The sequence below is a fragment of the Carcharhinus amblyrhynchos genome, chromosome 1, assembly GCF_965287045.1.
Source record: "Carcharhinus amblyrhynchos chromosome 1, sCarAmb.v2.hapA, whole genome shotgun sequence".
NCBI lineage: Eukaryota > Metazoa > Chordata > Chondrichthyes > Carcharhiniformes > Carcharhinidae > Carcharhinus > Carcharhinus amblyrhynchos.
The window spans coordinates 179,947,997-179,971,601 of NC_137324.1; the positions used below are offsets into that span (position 1 = coordinate 179,947,997).

A 23,605-nucleotide genomic window follows, 5' to 3' on the forward strand; every position below is an offset into this window, starting at 1 on the left:
ATAGATGATATAACAGATTCTATTAAACACAAAAACATTTAAGGGGAAGCTAGGTAAACACATGAGGAAGTGAGCTATAGACGAATATGTTGATAGATTAAGATGAAAGAGGGGGGATGGTTTATGTGAAGTGTAAACACTAACATGAAACTGTTGCTTTGCTATCAATCCTTACACAATAACGTACAGTTCCATTCTTCTTAAACAATTGTCACAATTTTCCTGACACTGTTCAGCATGTTGAAAATTAACTATAAAAACCTAAACTGGCTGCTTACCTTGAGCACTATTTCTCGAATAGTATTAACATAGAGCTGCACATAGTCATTGAGGTACAGTCTAATGTTTGTTGGTGAAATATTGAACCAATTCATTGCAAGTGCAGCCTCATTTTCGTTGTTCCCACTCCAGATGATGATGGATGGATGGGATTTTAGTCGACGGACCTGAAGAATAAGATAAGCAAAAATCTGAAGCCATTTGATGCCTGAATCAATTACAAAGCTGCAAATGGAACGGATACAAAGAAGTGGCTATGAAGATCTTTAGTGGAAAGTAGACGAGGGCTCCTGCAGAGGGATGCAGAGATTATTGGAACTCATGTTAGAGAAGCGTATTCCAATCGATGAACGGAACAGTCAGAGCTGTACAAGTGGACAAACCGATTTTAGAGATTGTTGGTGATTTCCAAAGCAACACAAACTTCAGCCTAAGGCGTGTTTAATCTGAGCCAAAAGCAAAGGTACTGGAGGAACATATTCCAACAGAGTGGAAAGGACCTGTATATATAATTGATGAAACAAGGACACGGAATGTAAAGGGCACAAAGAGAACTACAAACTACAATAAAATCAATTACAAATTCTTTTAATTAATGATGAAGAAGAAATCAGCCAATGTTTATGCTTCTGCCAATCATCTAGTTGGAAGCATTGAGCGAGAGCACTGACTGGGATCAAAATCTGACCTTCGACAGTTCAAGCATTTATTGAATAATGGCTGAAATTGTACCCAAGCGGAGCTGACATCACCGGAAACAAACCTAGAGCAACTACAAGGGACGATAGTAAGGACACTGACAGTGATAAAAAATTATACCACCATTGACACTTGCCACGTGAAGCCAACATAAAATATTGTGACAGAATAGGCTACAATTCTCAAATAGACTAAGAGATGGAATCAGCAAAGCTAGGAGCCTGCACAATACACTCTGACTGTACACTGTATGTAAATTTATTTACGTAGAACATAGAACACAACAACACAAACAGGCCCTTTGGCCCACAAGTTGCGCCGATCACATCCTTACCTACCAGGCCTATCTATAACTCTAGATCCCATTAAATCCCATATACTCATCCAGAAGTCTTTTAAAAGACCCCAGCAAGTTTGCCTCTACCACCACTGACAGCAGCCGATTCCACTCACTCACCACCCTCTGAGTGAAAAACTTACCCCTAACATCTCCTCTGTACCTGCTCCCCAGCACCTTAAACCTGTGTCCTCTCGTAGCGACCATTTCAGCCCTGGGAAATAGCCTCCCAAAATCCACCCTATCTATTCCTCTCAACATTTTATAAACCTCTATCAGGTCGCCTCTTCGTCTCTCCAGAAGAGACCTAGCTCCCTCAACCTATCTTTATAAGGCATGCCTCCCAATCCAGGCAATGTCCTTGTAAATCTCCTCTGCACCCTCTCAATAGCTTCCACGTCCTTCCTGTAGTGAGGCAACCAGAACTGCGCACAGTACTCCAAGTGGGGTCTGACAAGGGTCTTATAAAGTTGCAGCATTACCTCCCGACTCCTAAACTCAATCCCTCGATTAATGAAGGCCAGTACACCATATGCCTTCTCTATTCTCTCTCCACTGAGGCTGTCAGAGATCTTTTCAGCAATTTCTGGTTTGGGTGTCAGATTCCAGCATCCAATCACTTGCTTCTAACTTCAGGATGTCATGAATGTTGTTCCTGTCTTCATGGGTAAAAGTGGAGGAATACACCGTGTTATCTTTGTTCAGTGGTGGGGAGGGGAGGAAGGGGTTTCCTGTCACACAGACACAGCCAGGTTTTGATTTTTGAGCTTGGGGTCTGTTTGTGTGCACACTGAACCAGAGAAAAGCTGCCGCTTTCCACCTGGGTTGTGTGCTTCTGAGGCAAGGAGAAGGGAATCCAAGTCACCATTAGATCTTTGTTGCTTTGAATTTGACAGAGGGACATGGTGGAAGATATAGGAGGGATGTCTGAGGTTGATTCTTTACTCAGAGAATGGTTTGGGTGTGGAATACACTGCCTGCTGTCAGACACTTTAGGAACTTACAAGCAGTTATTGGATAGGCACATGGAGCACACCAGAATGATAGGGAGTGGGAAAGCTTGATCTTGGGTTTAGACATAGTTCGGCACAACATCAAGGGCCAAAGGGCCTGTACTGTGCTATATTCTATTCTTGACATCCTCCACCTGCGAGGCCGATTTAAGAGTCCTATGGTCCAGACCCCAAGGTCCTTCAGATTCTCTACACTGCTAAGAGTCCCACCCTTGATATTGTACTCCTTCATCCCACTGGACCTGCCAAAATGGACCACCACACATTTATCCGCATTGAAGTCCATCTGCTGCTTCTCCGCCCAGTCTTGCTGTAGCTTTTTTCCTAACTGTAATAAACAGTAACTTTGTAGAAGACTTCCTTTAGTCTGAATATCAAAGAACATAAACAGCAACATGACTAAACTTTCACACCAGCTCCACTCTCCGATCCTACCCTGATATCCCTCAATCCTATTAGTGTCCAAGAATCTCAATTCAGAATATACTCAACAATGACATTCCACAGCATTATAGTCTGAAAGTGTGCATTATTTAGTTCCCAGGTAATGTTTTTTAAAGCTTTTTATTTAATAAAAATTACCCTAATTGGCAACCATCGTTTCAGCCAACAGAGAAAGTAAACGCAAAGAGCAAACAAATTTGAATCTACATCTTTGTCATCTTCAAGACATGACTAAAGGGGTTTACAGCCAATGAATTCTCATTAATGTGTAGTCACTGGTGTTATGTAGTAATACATGGCAATCAATTTGTTAACATCAAAATCTCACACCAAGTAAAGGTGAGAGAATAGCCACAAAATCAATGTTGGTGATCTTGACTGAGGGCAGAGTATTGTTCAGGTAGTGGGAAGACCTGCGCTTGCTCATGGGATCATCAGTTGAGACAATCTGTTCCCTACCTCTGCTGATAAGTTTGGAATATTTGTTTCAGTCTGCCAGACAAAGAAATTACCATAAACCTAGATGCAGTAACAGGGTATTCACTGCACTAGAATGCTGGGATTCTCAAAAAATAATCAAGGGAGAAATTTGCAAAGAGAAAATGATCAAAAGTGCTTGAAACATTTGGAGAATACATGAAATAGCAATAGAATAGTCATATTACAATAAATGGAATCAACAAAAATTATAAACTTTGGAAGGGAATCTCCATGAACCTGCAAGCCACACACACATTTTAGGAAATCACATTCCCCATGAGGGTACACATCAGCCCCCATCAGAAACATTACCTATTGGCTTAAAACTCAAAGCTGTTTAACTAGAATGAAGTGATTAAGACATTTGAAGATTTATCAAGTTCTTAAGGATTGTAGAATTTATTGTATTATCAAAATTAAAAATGATCATAAAGATTAAGACGTTGAAATAATTGAAGGGTTCAGTCAACATTCGTACATTATTAAACTTCATCATTGTCTCAAATGACTTTGTTGACCATAACTCTAGATTACTTCCTTCAACCTGACCATCACTAAATAAAGTTGCTTCCACTTCACTATCTTTGTGAAACAGTTGTAAGATTTAAGTCCATTAAACTCTTGAATGCTTTTAAAAATGTATTACATTAGAATGTTGATGGCTATCTTATCTGAACTCAAATCCAATTACCTGATGAGTAATTTCTGTCTTCACTGAATTCAAAAAGCTTTGCTCAGTCGGGTAAAGTGCACAGGCAAACATGAAATCTTGCCAAATCTGAAAAGTGAGGGCACACAAGGTGGTATTTAATTAGCAAGTAGCCAACTACTTGTAAAGGTTCATCAGCATTAGTTCTTGTGGCCAAACACAACTTCAATAAATTCTGACATGAATCAACAATGTCTCAGTCACTTTACTGAGGAGAGTGCTGGCAGTATTATAAAGTGATGAGGTCATGGGCAAACCAGCTTTGCATTGTTCACTGGTGAGGATTATTAATATTCATTTCTTGTTCAAAACATTCCAGATAAAGGACAATATATGGAAGGAAGGACACAAGCTCCATTTGCAGATCAGCGAATGAGGAAAGACCATATCAATGTTACACAGCAGAACATGTCCCAAAAACTGTAAAAATAGAATTGGGGGATTCGGAATCTGATTTTATGTCTGCTTTATGAATGCATCCCCTTGAGAATTTGAAGACTTCATTTACATAGGATCTGATGTTTCAGAAATTTCTTAAGCATAAATTACTTTAAAGCCACAGCGTGTACAAGATCCCACAGATGCCATTAAGACAAGGTTAATTTATATTTGGTGACAGTTGTTCAATGTGAAATACTGGCCAAAACACTGGGAGCATTTCCACTGCTCTTCCTTAAACCAACGATCATTGAATCATAGAAACAGCACAGGAGGCCAATCAGTCCATCATGCCTGAGATGGCTCTCTGGAATGACCAGGAATATTTTAATAATGGACCAAAGATGCAGATGGAACCTCATTTGAAAAGGAGTACATCTGAGATTCTGCGCTCCCTAAGTGTTTCATTGGCTTGTCAGCCTGGATACCGTGCTCAAGTCTTGAAATGGAGATAAACCCACAACATTCAGAGTCAGGGAGTAAATGCTAACAACAAAGCCAGACTGACATGAACAAGCGTATAAAAGAGAAAGGAATAGGAGGGGGAAAGGCAGTGTGCCCCCTCACAGATGTTACAGTTTTATAAGATCTTTTACCTCAACTCTGTTTTCTTGCACAACCCCGCTTCCCTCGATTCTGTGTCCAAAATTCTATTGATTTCTAACTTGAATAGACTCATTGACTGAGCACAGTTCCCTGAGGTAAAGAATTCCAAAATTCCACAACCCTCAAAGTGAAGAAACTTCTCTTTAGCTCAATGGTAAATGGCCAACAGCTTATTCTGAAATGTAAGCCCTAGTTCTGGGTTCCCCAGCCAGAAGAACAGCCTCTTGGAGGATCTGAGAGGGTCAATGCTAAGAATTCGATATGATTCAAAGGAGCAGTGTTTGATAAACCTGAGCAAGTTCTTGAGGAATTGAGTGTTAGAAGGAATACACAAAATGTAGTGGGTGTGATGCACATTTAGAAGGCCTCTGACAATCTGTGAGACTGCACATTGTAGGAGATGGTTTCAGGTATTAGCAGAAGATAGATGAATAGGTAGGTCGGTTAAAATGAGTTCAAAGGGCATAAGGAGAGTGCAGGAGATGAGGGCAGTTTCTCAGAATATCTGGAAATAGGAACAGGTCTGTTCTGGGACTGCTGTATGTACAGCTCTGCTTTGGAAAGAAGAATTGCTGCCCAAGTTTTCAAATGCTATTAAAATAGGAGGCAGAGAAAAGTTAGAATGATACGAATAAACCAAAGGAAACCACATGCAATATTCCACATTGATGGAAAGTGCAAGAAGTGGCAGCTGGAATTCAATGTCAGTAAACATGAAGCAGTAGATTTTGGTAAAAAAAAAGTAAGGATAACATTTTGAGTAGGGATGGCTGACTGAGATTCTTCTTCACAAGACATGAAAGTGGATATGTGAAGCTAATGGAATGCTGAGTATTATAAATGAGGTATATATATGCATGACTAATTTAATTAAGCTGAAAGTCAGACTGCAAGCTTTAAATCAAAGGGTTGGTAAAAAAGCAGGCATTTTGAAATGGTTGTGAGCAAAGCTAAGATGAATAAGCAAATAACATGAATGGAAATTTGCATGAGGAGATAAATAAGGTTTATTTTTGCATTTACTGATTGAATTTCAAAGGAAGTATTAAAACTAGCAAAGATCATAAAGGAATAAAGCAATGTTATTAGGTTCATTCTTTCCAAAAGTGGTGGCCATGAAGACAATATGAAAGATTTAAAATTCTGGAAAACTTCCAGAGGAAAGTTACAAACAATGAAGTTAAAGATGTGAGATAAAGAAAATATTTAAGGAAAGGTTGAAAACTGGGTTAGGGAGAAAGGATATGTGTAATCTTGCAGAGTGTGCTTGTGGGAGGTAAGCAGTCTCTAGTCACCCCAGAGAAGTGCTTGTTTGTCCCAGAAAGCAAGGTTTTGTTTCAACCCTTGGTTTTCCATTGTTGAGTGAGAGGGGAAGAGAAAGCTTGTAAAATACCACTCTATTTAGCAACTGTGGGTGCTCTGCAGGAATATTACTTACAGATTCGTAATCATAGGGATTGCTGCCTGAAAAAGGGTGTTTATACATCAGTGTCGTTAAGTAGGAATCTTTTGAGAAAGATTTAGTTTAATATTTAAAAATTCAAAGGTGGTTTTGGATTTCTTTCTCCTGACTTCAATGCATTAACCATCTCATAACAAAATACTAACTCTGTATGTCATAGTGATATCTTGATCAAGTTTTTCTCTGGGATTTGGTCTGCCCAGCAATTACCACCTGCCATATTATAACACCATTTTAATTAATATTTGAGATTACAAGTAATTTGACAGATGGTTAAAATTATGGTTTGTGTAAGGATGGATTTAGAGAGACTGCCTCCATTGGCTGAGGGATGCAGAACAAGGAAATATTTATGGTCAAATATAAGACATTCAGGGACAGAGTTAAGGGGAGAATATTTTTTTAAAGATACACAAAAGAAGTTTGTACTGTGAAGTAGAGGCTAGCTTAGCATTTGCGGGGTGATGGTCTAGTGGCATTATCAGTGGACTATTAATCCAGAAACTTGGCTAATGTCCTGGGTTCAAATCCTGCCATGGCAGATGGTGGAATTCGAATTCAATAAAAAATATCTGGAACTAAGAATCTACTGATGACCATATAACCATTGTCAAAAGAGAAAATGCTGGAAAATCTCAGTTGGTCATTAAGGAGAGAAAAGGGCTTTAACAAAGGGCTCGAAGCGTCAGCTCTTTTCTCTCCTTAAGATGATGCCAGACCTGCTGAGATTTTCCAACATTTTCTCTTTTGGTTTCAGATTCCAGCATCTTCAGTGATTTGCTTTTATTCATGAAACCATTGTCAACTGCTGTAAAAACCCATCTGGTTTCCTTTCAGGAAGGAAATCTGCCATCCTTACCTGGTTTATGGATGGAAAGGGATTGGTTTAGGTTAGAAGGTCATTGCTTTTTAATTGGTTGGCGCAACATCGTGGGCCGAAGGGCCTGTTCTGCGCTGTAATGTTCTATGGTCTGGCCTACATGTGACTCCAGAGCCACAGCAATGAGGTTGACTTTCAACTGCCCTCCATAAGCAATTAGTGATGAGCAATAAATACTGGCCCAGTTAGTGATGCCCATGTCCCACGAATGAATAATGAAAAAATCAAGATTAGACCAGTAATTGAACAGAGTTTGGGCAGAGTGTGAAGTTATGAAAATAGTTTATATGTAAGAAAGACCGTATTATTATTTTTACTCTTTAAAGTTTATTAGTGTCATAATTACTGTGGGGAAACACCAATACAGACTGATTGGTCAAACAGCCCATTTCCACCCTGTACTTTAGATGTAATATTCACCAACAGCAACAGGATATTGTCTGACAGACCAAGTTTAACTCATGGTCTGACATTATCAATGTTTGGTAGAATCAGTGCTTTGGTCAAGAAGCTCTCAAACCACCATGGGGTTAAATAATGATGATTTTAAGGTAATTTAGAAAAATTGCAACGGGGAGAGGAGGAGAATATTTCTTTTAAGTAGCAAGATGTATCATTTGGAAAGCCCTGTCAGAAAGGGAACAGTAACGTTCAAGAGGAGAACTGGGTCATTTCTTGAAAAGGAAATAATTGCGTGGCTTTGGGGAAAGAGCAGGGATTGGGATTACTTAGAGAACTTTTTCAAAGAGCCAGCACAGACACAATGGGCAGTAAGGCCTTCCACTTGTGCTATTTTACTTTAGTGATGGTCACCTGGAAATTGTGAAAAGGATTTTAAGCATGGAAGTTTTTCCCACACAAACAAAACCCAGCAGCTTTTCAATTTCTCACCATAATCCCCAATTCATCGCACAGATGATAAAATTCATCTTGTTCGTACACTCCTCCTCCCCAGACCCTTAATGCATTCATATTGGCGTCAACTGCTGACTGCAACAAGTTTTGTAATCTGTAAATTACATAAAAAAACATTGGCAGTGGTAAGCAATGGTCCAAAAACAGAGGTGCAAATCTGTTATGAATGGTTCTGAAAGTTCAGATTCCCGGAATGATAAAATATTACTGCCTATCATTAAAGCTTCACAAATGATCACAACGACGCTCAAAACAGTGGCATTTCCATGAAATTAAGTATTTCATCTGTGGCAAATACATACTGGAACGTCACTGACAGCACTCCTGAGATTTACCAACATGTACACAAGTCAGGAGAGGAGGATTCAAGCAACACATTCAATTACTCATATCAGCTGATTCTTCCTAACTTTACTCATTTTTGTTGCTGACTTGTATCAGAATCTCTCTCATTTTCAGCATCCAGAATGATGGAACTACACACTTGCATTATTTGACACAGATCCAAATAGCTTGTCAGACTGCACTTTAAAATAGTGACCTTATTTTATTTAAAGATGGCATCTGTGATGGAATCATTGACAAGATGGATGAATAAAGCAATGCTTGTTTATAACAAGTCTTAAAATAGACACACATTTGAAAAGCCAGTCTTCGCAGTAAAGCTTTTCTACAAAGATCACAACTTTTAAAGTATCCAGAAATTGCAATGTGAACCAGTTTCTACTTGTGTGCAAGAATTTCAAACTTGTTACTCAGAAATTCATAATGGCAATGACGACATTGTTTAAAAACCACCATACAACTTTAACTGAAGGTCAAGGAACTCAGTACATAGTAGATTTTTACCACTGTTGTTCTTCCTCTCTTTTTTAGGCCATCAGCAAACATTGCATTAATATTTTCAGATACACACATCGGATCTGACAATGAAACTTATTTAATTACACCCGCTTCAATGCTAGTTTAACCCAAGACAATTTCAGACTCAGATTTTATAGGGTGATATGGTGGCACAGTGGTTAGCACCACCACCTCACAGCTCTAGGGGCCTCGGTTCAATTGGGTCAATGTCTGTGTGAAGTTTGTACATTCTCCCCATGTCTGCATGGATTTCCTCCAGGTGGTCTGGTTTCATCCCACAGTCCAAAGGTGTGCAGGTTAGGTGGACTGACCATTCTAAGTATCCCGGGATGTGTGGGTTAGGGGGATTAGGAGGATAAATATGTGGGGTTACGGGAATAGGCCTTGGGTGGGATGTTCTGTCGAAGAGTTGGTGCAGACTTGATGGATCGACTGGCCTCCTTCTGCACTGTAGAGATTCTATGGATTCTATTCCATGGATTTCAATCAGTTTGATGCAATGTCTTTGGTGACAATAAATAGATTTATGAAAAAACATACATAATAAATTATTTAGAATTGTACTGGATTAAAGTGGAACATTTCAGTGCCTCCATAAACACATCCCTTTTTGGATCATTAAAGCCCTGGTTTTCCATCTCAATTCTTTCCTTATAATTATAGATTTCAATCTTTTACATCGTACTAGTAAACTGACACGAACACTGTCCATGGCTTTATCCTCCTTTCTAGACACAAAATATGTAAAGTTTCACTAATTCAGTGAATTTATCTATTGTAGCTAGCAAGATCGAGTCTAAAAATATCAAACCACATTACACTGCTGTGCCCCATATAGAAGACATTTTCACGACTCAAATTTAATGTGTGGTAAATAGGGTATGTATTACAGCTTTTATTTTCATGATTTAATTACCTTGTGTACTGGCTCTAAGATATAAAATTAGATACAGTCAATGAACATGTTGAAGCTTCCAAAACTTACACATCAAATGTCACTCTGTCCAGAAAGGCATCTGCAGGAATCCAGTTTGAACCCTTGAGGAATATTGGGAGTCCATTTATCTTAAAATAAAAGCTTAGTCCTGGTGATCCTGGCACTGGCTCCTGAATCAACTCCACTGTTCGGAAATAAATCTATTGTAAACAGGAGATGTAAAAATGTTGAACTGATAGGAAAAAGGAAATAAAATGACCTGTAATCACAGCAGCAATATGATTTAAAATTAAAATTTGATGTGCCTATACAAGATAAATTAGAAAATCCCAAACCTCCAGATAATTAGAATCCAAATGATAGCCAAGTGTCCCTGGATACGAATATAGTCTCTACTGATTCATAAAGAGAACTGCTCGATGCTGACCTCTTTGATGACAAAACACTCTGAATTTCATGAGCAAACTGTATGAAAGCAGCTATTAAAATACACTCCTTTATCACAGGATGTGGAATTAGCAGCTAAGGCCAGCGTCTATTACCCAACGCTAATTGCCCTTGAGATGGTGATGGTGAACCGCCTTCACAACCACAACCAAATGGTTTGCTGGGTCATTTCAGAGGCAACTATATTGTGGAGTCACATATAAACCAAACTGGGAAAGGATGGCAATTTCTTTCCCGAAAGGACATTAGTGAACTGATTAGGCTTTTACGATAATCGTGTAGTTTCATAGTCATCATTACTTTTTATTCAAGATTTTATTTAATTAATTGAATTGGAATGACTCAGGTGGGTAAACCAGTTGTTGGTGATTTGAGTTCATGTCACTGGGTTATTAATCCAACGTTCTGATTATTAGTCCAGTAAGACAGCCACTGATGCTAGTGTACCCTGTATAAAGCAAATTATTAATGCCTAGTTTACCCTGATTAAAAAGCTTTGATCTTTCCATAATTTGTCACCCCGTTGATGATGTTAAATAAACTTAAAATAGAAAGTTAAAGCTGACTGACCAGAATGGACTTTTCAACGTGCTGTTCTCCGTTGATTGTCAAAGTAACAGTCATATTGTAACCAGTCTGATTTCCATAACCATTGGGCCACCAAAGATCAACAGAAGCATTCTGGAAAATAAAGTCCCAAAAAATGGTTTCCAGATGTATACACATGGTAATTCTGAAGGTTAATGCACAACATAAATATAACTGGAGTTAAGCAAACAAATGGAATTTAATCCTGATAAATGCAAGGTGATGCATTTTGGAAGGAATAATGTAGGGAGGAGTTACATGATAAAGGGTAGGCCTATTAAGAGTACAGAAATGCAGAGGGACCTGGGAATGCATGTGCACAAGTCTCTGAAGGTGGCAACTCAGGTGGAGAAGGTTGCGAAGAAAGCTTACGGTATGCAAGCCTTTATAGGAAGGGGTATAGAGTGTAAGAGCTGGCGTCTAATGCTACAGTTGTACAGAACGTTGGTTAGACCGCATTTGGAGTACTGCATCCAGTTCTGGTCACCTTGCTACCGGAAGGACGTGGAGACCCTGGAGAGAGTGCAGAGGAGGTTTACCAGGATGCTGCCTGGTATGGAAGGACTGGGTTATGAGGAAAGATTGGGTAAACTGGGGCTCTCTTCCTTAGAAAGATGGAGATTAAGGGGGGATCTGATAGAGGTGTATAAAATAATGAAGGGTATAGATAAACAGTGGCAGGCTTTTTCCTAGATTGGAGACAAATATCACAAGGGGCCACGAGCTTAGGGTGAGGGGGGAGAAGCATAATTTGGATGCTAGAGGGAGGTTTTTCACACAGAGGGTCATGGGGGTATGGAATGCACTACTAAGTAAGGTGGTGGAGGCAGGCACGCTGGACTTGTTTAAGGTTTACTTAGATAGACACATGTGCGAAACAGGGATGGAGGGTCACAGGAGACGGTTTTAAATAAGAGTCAGAGCCGCGGGACGTTCCTGGAAATCTAATGCTAATATGTTGATGTTTCGTCTCTTTTACTCCGCAGGTGCGTCGGTCTACCTTGTTGTCTAACGAGGGGCATGCACACGGTGGGTCGTGCGTGGGCTGCTCTTGGATGTTTCGAGAGTGGCCTAGTACTTTGCGTCGTCTGTGTATGCTTAAAACTGGACCAGCAGATGGTCACCACAACAGTTCAGTGACTATCACTGCTAGCTGTGCAGATACATGGATTTGGGCCAGCGTCTGTGGGAGTTTGCGCATTCTCCCTGTGGTTGCGTGGGTTTCCTCCGGGTGCTCTGGTTTCCTCCTACACCCCAAAGATGTGCTCTTAGGCTGATTGGTGTAACAAATTGTCCCTAAATTATTGTCCCCTGAATCTGGTTTCCAATGGGGGTACCATAAGCATAGACACGGGTCAAGGGAGGTGTAGGAAAAATACATTGTTAAGATGGCGGCGTGGGCTCGTTGGGCCAAAGGGCCTGTTTCCCGTGCTGTGTTGTTCTTTGTTCTATGTTCTATTCAACAATACCGCATGGAAGAGATGATGGGCTAAATGTTTGTCTTGAGCACACTTGGGTACAAGGTTTGAGAGTACTTAGTTGGGATCTTGAACATGATTTACGTCAAAGTAAAGTTTATTTATTAGTGTCACAAGTAGGCTTACATTAACACTGTAATGAAGTTACTGTGAAAATCCCCTAGTTGCCACACTCTGGCGCCTATTCGAATACACAGAGAGAATTTAGCAAGGCTAATCCACTTCATCTGCACATCTTTAGAGTGTGGGAGGAAATCGGAGCTCCTGGAGGAAACCCACACAGACATGGGGAGAATGTGCAAACTCCACACAGACAGTGACCCAAGCCAGGAATTGAACCCAGGTCTCTGGTGCCGTGACGCAGTAGCACTAACCACTGTGCCACCCTCAGAGAGTAGCACAGAAACAGGCCTTCAGCCCAACTGTTTGTGATGGTGTTTATTCTCCACGTGGGCCCTCTCCCACTCCTCTTTGTCTAATCTCACCAGCATGTCCTCCTATTCCTTTCTTCTGCATGCATTTACCATGTTTCAATTTAAATTCAACTATATTATTTACCCAAGCCATTCTGAGGTAGCAAGTTCCACATTCTCACCACACTCTGGGTAAACAGAATTTCCTTTTGGATTCATTGGTGACAATCTGATATTTATGGTCCCTAGTATTCAACTACCCGTCCCAATAAATGAAATGTTTCTCAGTCTTCATCTTTAGTTCTAAATGATGACCAATCATAGGAAACGTGCTCCTGTCATGAAGAAGTGTTTAAAGATGTAAGCTGACCTTTGTATAAATTCACTTCTATATATTGATTTGCTACCATCTGAAAAGTCAGCAACAGAGGTAATAAATAATAAATGTAAGGCTAAAAGATTGTGTTGCATCATCTGTCACCCAGTCTAGTGATGCCCCTCTGAGGAACTGCAACTTATCAAAGACAGCCTCACCATCAGTACAATCTCTCTCTCTCTCACAGAAACTGGATCAAGTCTGGATGGTCAAGCAGAACACACCCAGCACCCACCCCACTCATTCCTGACTGTCCTCGCACCTTCCCAGATAAATAGCTCCTGATTTTGGAATGGTTCAGAGCTTGAAATTATTCTCTAGAATATTCCAATTGCTTGATCAGGCTACTCCTCTCAAAAGCTGCAGAAAATAGGTCAGGGAGAGAAGGAAACAAGGCAAAGGTTATCTTAACAGCTTGTCGTACATTGCCACAGGTAGCTAGCTGATCACTGGAAACTGAAGTTTCAACATCGTACAAAAAAGAAAATATGTATGAAACTATTGGCCTGTGAGGCTGCGGTGGAACAGCACTGAAATCTGTGAAGGTGCCATTATGTTTATTACTGGCAGTAATGTGGTCTGCAAAAAGAGCAGTCTGAGATCACTTAGTGACCTTGCAGTACAGACATAATGCGCAATACCACAGACTATCATGTGTCTCTCTGCAGATCAACTTAAACTGATTCCAGTTCAGAGTTCTATTTCAAAACCCACCAGAAGACATGTATGTAACAACCATTAAAAGTTTAAAAAGTTTATTTATTAGTCACAAGACTTATATTAACACTACTATCAAATTCCCCTAGTCGCCACACTTTGACACCTGTTCGGGTCAATGCACCCTAACCAGCATGTCTTTCAGACTGTGGGAGGAAACCGGAGTATCCGGAGGAAACCCATGCAGACACGGGGAGAAGGTGCAAACTCCACACAGACAGTGCCCCAAGCCGAGATCCCTGGTGCTGTGAGGCAGCAGTGCTAAACCACTGTGCCACCGTGCCGCTCCACAGATAGAATCAGCCTGTACAATCCATAAATGGCCACTCACTGATCATGGAGAGGTCAAAATCACCACTGTCCCAGATGCAGTGACCAAACTGGTGGACTGGTAAAGACAAGAAGATCACTGGATTCAAGGCATCAATGCTGTCACCTTCAAGGGCAATTAGGGATGGACAACAAATGCTTGCCTTACCAGCAATGCCCACATTCTGCATAAAGAGTAGATTTTAAAAGTGAAACGTTCTGGCCGCTCTGGGATGTGTGCAAATGCCTCCAACTGTGACATCTCTAATGGTCTGGGCTAATGCTTTATCTGCTGCCGGTCACTTTGGGAGATGTAATGGAAACAGCATTGATCCAGTGACCAAGGAACATGACCGGAACGCTCCAAAATCTTCAAATTTCTGTCAACATTTAGATTAGATATCTTGGAACAAAAATATAGTCGACCATAAACTGTTTTAGTAACTGTACAGATGAGATTGTTCTGACAACAGCTTCAAGAATGGAGATGAGAAAACTGTTGAAGAAAAGGCAGTATGGAAGACAATATCCCTTTGTAATCTGCTGATTGCAGGGTTACATCAATGTCTGATTTGTACAGAATGAATAAATAAGGAAAACATTTCCCTTATTCGAATTATTTTCTGTCCTCTTGGACTTCAACGCTAATAAATGTGTAGTGGTCCGTTTTGGCAGGTCCAATGGGATGAATGAGTACAATATCAAGGGTAAGACTCTTAGCAGTGTAGAGGATCAGAAGGACCTTGGGGTCCGGGTCCATAGGACTCTTAAATCAGCCTCTCAGGTGGAGGTTGTGGTTAAGAAGGTGTATGGTGTACTGGCCTTCATTAATCGAGGGACTGAGCTTAGGAGTCGGGAGATAATGCTGCAACTTTATAAGACCCTTGTCAGACCCCACTTGGAGTACTGTGTGCAGTTCTGGTCACCTCACTACAAGGAGGATGTGGAGGCTATTGAAAGGGTGCAGAGGAGATTTACAAGGATGTTGCCTGGATTGGGTGGCATGCGTTATGAGGATAGGTTGAGGGAGCTAGGTCTTTTCTCCCTGGAGAGATAAAGAATGAGACCTGATAGAGGTTTATAAGATGCTGAGAGGTATAGATAGGGTGGATTCTCCGAGGCTATTTCCCAGGGCTGAAATGGTCGCTACGAGAGGACACAGGTTTAAGGTGCTGGGAAGTAGGTACAGAGGAGATGTTAGGGGTAAGTTTTTCACTCAGAGGGTGGTGGGTGAGTGGAATCAGCTGCCATCGGTGGTGGTGGAGGTGAACTCATTGGGGTCTTTTAAAAGACTTCTGGATGAGTACATGGGATTTAATGGGGTTGAGGGTTATAGATAGACCAGGTAGGTGGGATATGATCGGCGCAACTGTGGGCCGAAGGGCCTGTTTGTGCTGTAGTGTTCTATGTTAAGTCCCATTGGATGGAAAATAATTCATCATGAATAGGATCAAATAAACACAGCAAATTCCCAGCTTCTGTAACCCAATAACCATGAGCAGATATTAGGAGATATATCTGTAATATTTAACAGAAAGATTTACTTTGCTAAGTTACACATCTGATAATAAAAAGACCTCTCACCTTATTAATGTCCAGTTTGATTTTACTTCTGCTATTTTCTCCATTCTCAAGAACTATCTTGTAGGTTTGTTGTGTGCGTAAAGTTGGAATGTTAACTGTCAGCTCACCTTCAATTGGCTTAGAGGAAACAACATTGTAAAAGCTCTCTGGTTCCACAGACCACTGCTGTGCTTTCTCATCTACAAATAAACAGAAATTATTCTAAATTCTATGAACTTCCCAATGATTCTATTGTTCTAATTCGCCTTCTGGGCATCTTTTTCCTCTCACTGGATGTGTTGGATTTCCCAGAAGTGAGTTCCATCCCTTTAGATTAGAGAGTAAATCTCAGTTTACACAGCCAGGATTAAGAGCGATGCAAAGCAATGCAATGCACCCACATTTATCAAGCATTTCCTATAAATTTTCTGATGCAGAAACACTGCAAAACAGATTTTTACAACTAACCATCTTTATTTACAAATGAATCAATGAAGACGACTATGCAGATTACCAAATTGTACATTCAACAGTGTAAATTATGAACAATGTGATGGAGATGTTTAAAATGTAACAGTTTTGATAAGGGGGAAAAATATTCTTTCCTCAGTCCTCAAAGACATAACTGCAAAAATCAGCAAATGAACAAAGGGACAGGTTAGTGAAACTGACTTTACTCTGTGTCTCTCTATTTTTGGTTGATTTCAGCTGACTGATTTATAACTTATCAAATCTCACAAATGTCACACCTGTAATATTGGGCAGGCAATGTTCTGAAATGTATACATGGTTTTCCTCCATTGATCTCAGCTTTTTGGACATTCTGCTCTGTCAAATGGCTGAGTTCATCATTGGAACAGCAAGTTCACTTAGTCTCAATGTTCAGAAAAATGAGAGGTGACCTTATTGAGACATATCGGATCCTCAGATAGCTTGACAAGGTAGCCGTTGAGAGGCTGTTTCCCTCTGAGGGAGATTCTAGGACCAGAGGGCGTAATCTCAGAGTAAGGGGAGGCCACCCATTGAAGACAGAGAGGAGATGAAATTTCTTCTCTCGAGGGGAGTGAATCTGTGGAATTATTTACCACAGAGGGCTATGGAGGCTGGTCCATTATGTATGTTCAAGGTTGAGACAGACAGTAAGGGAGTAAGGCAGAAAAGTGGAGTTGAGGATTATATATCAGTCGTGATCTGACTGATTGGCGAAGCAGTCACAATGGGCCAAGTGGCCTACTTCTGCTCCTACGTTGTATGGTCTAAATCTTTTAAAATGCCAATTGCAAACATAGCCTTTGAATTTAAATTACATTGTTCATCATAGAATCCCTACAATGCAGAAGGAGGCCATTCAGCCCATCAATCCCACGCAGGCCCTATCCCTCTAACCCCACATATTTACCCCCTGTTAATCCCCCTGCCCACTAATGGACAATTAACATGACAATCAAACTAACCCACACATCTTTGGACTGTGGGATAAAACCAGAGCACCTGGATAAAATCCATGCAGACAAGGGAAAATGTGCAAACTCAACACAGTCACCCAAGGCCAGAATTGAATCTGGGTCCTTGGTGCCGCGAGGCAGCAGTGCCATCCGTGCTGGCTAGTGTCAGGAGGCAGAGAACTTACTATTGGCACTGATTAGCTAATCGCTGTAGCTTCCTCATCAACCACTAGGGTTAGATTCACAGATACTTTACACCTAAGGAGACACAACGCTGAGTATTTCAACTTTCATTTGAAATGAGAAATCTCCACATGACCAACCTGCAATGCTTAAAGAGTCCACTACTCTGGACAAACAATGTTGAAAATGAAACTTACTGCAATCAAAAAGCCACCAGTTTAGCTTGCAACCACTTTGGCAAGAAGTCAAGGAAGTAGTTCTGTATTAAGTGATAGTTCTTAATGGACACAGCTGTGCAGTTAAAAGTACAGTAAACTGCTTGGAAACTGGTCGAGTCATTGCAGAATTAGAGGAACACCCATATATAATCTCCACCTGAAACCGAGAAATGACCAAGCCACCCGGACTTTCTTTCCAGAGATCTACTTTGCTCACTAACCCTCAGATAGACTCAACACCATAGAAGAACGACATTAGCACATCACAAACCACAATGCAAGGGTAGAATCGCAATAACTTCCTGTTTGCTTGCCTGCAGAGCTGCAATCAGCCCCACTCTGTAGAAATCCCTCCAGATATAGCCCCCTCAGCCTTATCGCTATGCTTAACACTTGCACAATTACATTGTTAGTACGTAGTGCATTGGGAACACAAGGGCCAGTTCATGGCTGTAAGGCATGTAGGGTGGAGTTTTGCCAGCCTGAAGCATGCATCAGAAAATGGTGGAGTTTGTTCCTATAATCTCTCAGAATCTAACACAGATGACTCCCAGAAAGCAGCATCTAATTTCTCATTTGTAAAAGCAAACCACTGAAGTCAATGTTTACACACACATTTCATTTCAGCTGCTTCACTTCTTTAAACTTAACAAGCAACTTAAAATGGCACCAAAGAATTCATTTTCTAGATAAATTCTAATAATTATGTGTTTTCTGCTGTCCAGACTTTTAGTTTTGAAGTTTCCTCACAAAACTGTTCCACCAATTTCATTTAAAACCCCCCTTAAAACTTCCTCTTTAATATCTCTCCTAACATCTCATGCAGTTCAGTGTCAGATGTTATCTAATGTTCCTGCAAAGCAGCTTGGGATGTTTTGTTACGTTAAAGATGTACAAATGCAAATTGTTGCTGCTGTAAACCTGCTACATAATTATTTCATTAATTGCCAAGAAATTAATTTACAATAGATTGTGAATAAATAGGAATATTAAACCATTCAGTCCCTCAAACCCGTTTGAATCATAGAATTGCTACAGTGCAGAAGCCTGAACCAACAACAATCCCATCCAGACCCTATCCCTGGGATCCAACGTATTTACCCTGCTAGTCCCACTCACACTAAAGGGCAATTTAGCAGGGCCAACCAACCCAACCTGCACATCTTTAGAGTGCGGGTGGAAATCTGAGCATCTGGAGAAAATCCATGCAGACACAGGGAGAATGCGCAAACTCCACACAGACAGTGAGTCGAGGCCGGAATTGAACCTGAGTCCCTGGCACTGTGAGGTAGCAGTGCTAACCACTACATTGTCCCAAAAGAAAGGTTATACAAATGCTACTTCTTTAAAAACCGAGTTGAAATATTGGAAAGCGAAGCCAACCAAACCTAAGCCCTTCCACCTGGGAGGAATATCAAATCGTACCTGTCTGATATATCTTTTGGCCAACTGGACAGAACTATTGGCAGGAGTGAATCATGTACCCGTCCACTTTGGATACGGTTCATGTAATCTCCTAACTATATTAGCAAATGTAGGCTTTAAACAAAATGAAAAAGATGAGAATCTGGTCGTTGTGGTACATGTGGGTGCCAACGACGTACGCAAAATGCAAACTAAGGATCTGGGGAGGGAGTATGAAAAGCTGGGAACGGAATTAAAAAGTAGAACCGACAAGGTGGTTATCTCTGGGCTACTGCCTGAACCAAGTGCAGACGGGCGTAAGGTTGATTAAGGAAGTGAATGGGTGGCTCAGGGATCGGTGTGGGAGGAATGGGTTTGAATTTATGGGGCATTGGCATCAGTATTGGGGTAGGTGGGACCTGTTCAGGTGGGATGGGGTTGGTCTGAACCGTGCTGGGACCAGAGTCCTGGCGAATCATGTAAATAGGACTGTAGACAGGGCTTTAAGCTAATTGGTGGTGGTGGTGGTGGGGGTGGGGTGTGTGTGTGTGGAGAGAGAGAGACAGAGAGAGGGTGCGAGGGTAGGTGACATTATGGGGTCTAAAGTTAAGGAGAGGGTACAGGTAAGGGAAGAGGCCGAGGATGTCCCAATAATAAAGGGAGTAGGGGGCGTGAGTATGGTTGGTGGCGTTCTGGCAAATAGGGTCCAGGTGAAGGCTGGGATGAAGGCACTTTCTCTGAATGCACGAAGCATTCGGAATAAAGTGGATGAGCTGGTGGCGCAGATCAGCACAAATGGATATGATCTGGTGGCCATTACAGAGATGTGGCTGCAAGGTGACAGGGACTGGGAGCTGAATGTCCAGGGGTATCAAGTGTTTAGGAAGGGTAGGCGTGAGGAAAAAGAGGGGGGCGTAGCTCTGCTGATTAAGGATAGCATCAGGGTGGTAGCAAGGGATGATATAGGAACCAAATAGCAGAAAGTGGAATCGTTGTGGGTGGGGATTAGGAACAGCAAAGGGAAGAAGACACTGGTGGGTGTCTTCTATAGGCCCCCGAATAATGATCTGGAGGTGGGGCGGGTTGTTAACGCGCAAATAAGTGCAGCGTGCAGGAACGGAACGGCGATAATTATGGGGGATTTCAATCTACATATTGATTGGTCGACCCATGTTGGACACGGTGGGCTCGAGGAGTTGTTCTTGGAATGCTGCCGGGATAGTTTCCTGGAACAGTGTGTGTTGGAGCCGACGAGGGAGTGAGCTATCTTGGATCTGGTGTTATGTAATGAGGCGGGTAGAATTAGGGACCTTGTGGTGAAGGATCCTCTTGGGGAGAGTGATCATTGTATGGTGGAGTTTCTGGTGCAGATGGAGGAGGAGAAAGTGGGTTCCCGGACACGCGTCCTTTGTTTGAACAGAGGGGAGTACGGTAGGATGAGAGAAGAATTGGCGAATGTGGACTGGGGGAGCGCGTTGGAAGGTAGGTCTGCTGAGGAGCAGTGGAGGATCTTTAAGGAGATCTTTCTTGGTGCTCAGCAGAAATTTATTCCGATGGTCAAAGAGGACCGTAGGAGGAGAGGTAACAAGCCGTGGATAACGAAGGAGGTGAAGGAAAGTGTTAAATTAAAAGCGGAGGCGTTTAGAGTAGCTAAGAGTAGTGGGCGAGAGGAGGATTGGGAGAGGTTTAAATGTCAACAAAGATTGACAAAGAAGTTGATAAAGAAGGGTAGGAGAAACTATGAAGCTGGGCTAGCGCTTAATATAAAAAAGGATAGCAAGAGTTTTTATAAATATATAAAAAGGAAGAGGCTGGCTAGGGTGAACGTTGGACCCTTAGAGGATGAGAGGGGGGACTTAGTGGTAGGGGATGGGGAAATGGCTGAGGTCTTGAATAACTTTTTTGTTTCGGTCTTCACGGAGGAGGACGTGAATAATTTGCCGGGTGTTAGCGATGGAAAGGTGGTAGGACTGGAGGGTCTCAATGACATTATTGTTACTAGAGAGGCGGTGCTCGACAGACTGGAGGGGCTGATTGTGGACAAGTCCCCAGGACCGGATGGAATGCATCTGAGGGTTCTGAAAGAAATGGCGGAGGTGATAGTGGATGCCTTGATGGTTATTTTCCAAACGTCGCTGGATTCCGGGGAAGTGCCGGAAGATTGGAAAACGGCTAATGTTACGCCGTTGTTTAAGAAGGGTGCCAGGCAAAAGGCGGGGAATTATAGGCTGGTTAGTTTAACGTCTGTTGTAGGTAAAATGTTAGAATCCAACATCAAGGAGGAAATAGCGAGGCATCTTGAGGGGAATTGCTTGATAGAGCAGACACAGCACGGTTCCGTTAGGGGGAAGTCGTGTCTGACAAATTTATTGGAGTTCTATGAGGATGTGTCTAGGGCGGTGGATAGAGGAGAGCCAGTGGATGTGGTCTTTCTTGATTTTCAGAAGGCGTTTGACAAGGTACCTCACAAGAGGTTATTGCAGAAGTTAAGGGGGCATGGAGTTGGGGGTAGGGTGTTAGCGTGGATAGAGGATTGGTTGTCAAATAGGAGGCAGAGAGTGGGGGTTAATGGGTGCTATTCGGATTGGCAGTTGGTGACTAGTGGAGTGCCCCAGGGGTCGGTGCTGGGGCCTCAGCTATTTACCATGTATACAGATGATCTGGAGGAGGGAACCGAGTGTATGGTGTCGAAATTTGCTGATGACACCAAGATTGGTGGAACGGCAAATTGCGCGGAGGGTGTGGAGAGTCTGCAGAAGGATCTAGATAGGCTAGGCGAATGGGCCAGGAACTGGCAAACTTAATGTTGGCAAGTGCAAGGTGGTCCACTTGGTTGGTGGAAGGACTATTACTTACGTGGCGAAAAACTGCAGCAGGCGACAGTGCAGAGGGACCTCGGGGTCCTTGTGCATGAGTCGCAAAAACCCAGCTTGCAGGTGCAGCAGGTGGTCAGGAAGGCGAATGGGATGCTGGCCTTCATAGCGAGGGGGATTGAATATAAAAGCAGGGAGGTCTTGCTGCAGCTGTATAGGGCACTGGTGAGGCCGCAGCTGGAGTACTGTGTGCAGTTTTGGGCGCCGCACTTACGCAAGGATATTTTGGCCTTGGAGGGAGTGCAGAAGAGGTTTACTAGGCTGATACCGGAGTTGAGGGGGTTGAGCTATGAGGAGAGGCTGAATAAACTAGGCTTGTACTCGTTAGAGTTTAGAAGAATGAGGGGAGATCTCATTGAGACATATGAGATGATGAATGGGATGGATAGGATAGAGGTGGAGAGACTCTTCCCGCTCAGAAAGGACAGTAGGACTAGGGGGCACAGCCTCAAGATAAAGGGGGGGCGGTTTAGAACGGAGTTGAGGAGGAGCTTCTTCACTCAAAGAGTGGTGAATCTCTGGAATTCTCTGCCCATTGAAGTGGTGGAGGCTGCCTCGCTAAATATTTTTAAGACGCGGGTTGATGGGTTTTTGGTAAGCGAGAGGATTAAGGGTTATGGGGAGAGGGCGGGAATGTGGAACTGAGCCACAACAGATCAGCCATGATCTTATTGAATGGCGGGGCAGGCTCGAAGGGCTAGATGGCCTACTCCTGCTCCTATTTCTTGTTCTTATGTTATGTGGTTTGCCCAAGTAGATTCAAAATAACACACAACAGTTTATTGAAAAACTGCTGTCTGCACAGACCAGAAACGAGAACTAAACACCAACCTGTGAAACACCCTAATGACCACACCATCAAATCATCAACTTGCTCTGAAAGCAATCATCAGACTATTTAAATATATAACAGTTCATGAACCAGGGAGATACAGAGTTAAATAGAAGGAAAATATCTTGTTAAAATAGCAATCCCTAACTAACTAGGACAGCTGATGTTGAATGTGATTCAACATCAATAATATCATGGATCAACTATATTTAACTCTATCTACTAAACTAGGAAGCTGAGGGCTGACCTTCTAGAGGTCTATAAAATAATGAGGCGCATAGATCAGCTAGATAGTCAATATCTTTTCCCAAAGCTAGGGGGCTCTCAAACTTGAGGGCAAAGGTTTAAGGTGCGAGGGGAGAGATACAAAAAGGTCCAGAGGGCAAATTTTTCACACAGAGGATGGTGAGTGTCTGGAACAAGCTGGCAGAGGTTAGTAGTAGAGGCAGGTACAATTTTGTCTTTTAAAAAGCAGTTTAGACAGTTCCACGGAGGGATATGGGCCAAATGTGGGCAATTGGGACTGGCTTAGTGATTAAAAAAAGAGCAGCACGAACAAGTTGGGCCAAAGGGCCTGTTTCCATGCTGTAAACCTCTATGACCCAGTTTCTTTTACTGCCAAATGATCATGAACTTGCAGTTTTATTGCTCTTTTCTCTCCACTGTGCTTTTTCTGTCACATGAACATAAGCAAGC

At 42.0% G+C, this 23,605-nt stretch overlaps 1 protein-coding gene across 1 annotated transcript in view; it reads right to left on the reverse strand.

Moving 5' to 3' along the window:
- manba (mannosidase, beta A, lysosomal) overlaps positions 1-23,605 on the reverse strand; it is a 76,926-nt gene that overhangs the window by 26,622 nt on the left and 26,699 nt on the right. The window contains exons 6-11 of the mRNA XM_080196248.1: positions 15,976-16,154; positions 11,081-11,191; positions 10,112-10,263; positions 8,239-8,356; positions 3,944-4,030; positions 279-446 (exon numbers count right to left, since the gene is read on the reverse strand). Coding sequence (XP_080052374.1) covers positions 279-446; positions 3,944-4,030; positions 8,239-8,356; positions 10,112-10,263; positions 11,081-11,191; positions 15,976-16,154 — 815 coding nt within the window. The remainder of the gene's footprint in view (positions 1-278; positions 447-3,943; positions 4,031-8,238; positions 8,357-10,111; positions 10,264-11,080; positions 11,192-15,975; positions 16,155-23,605) is intronic.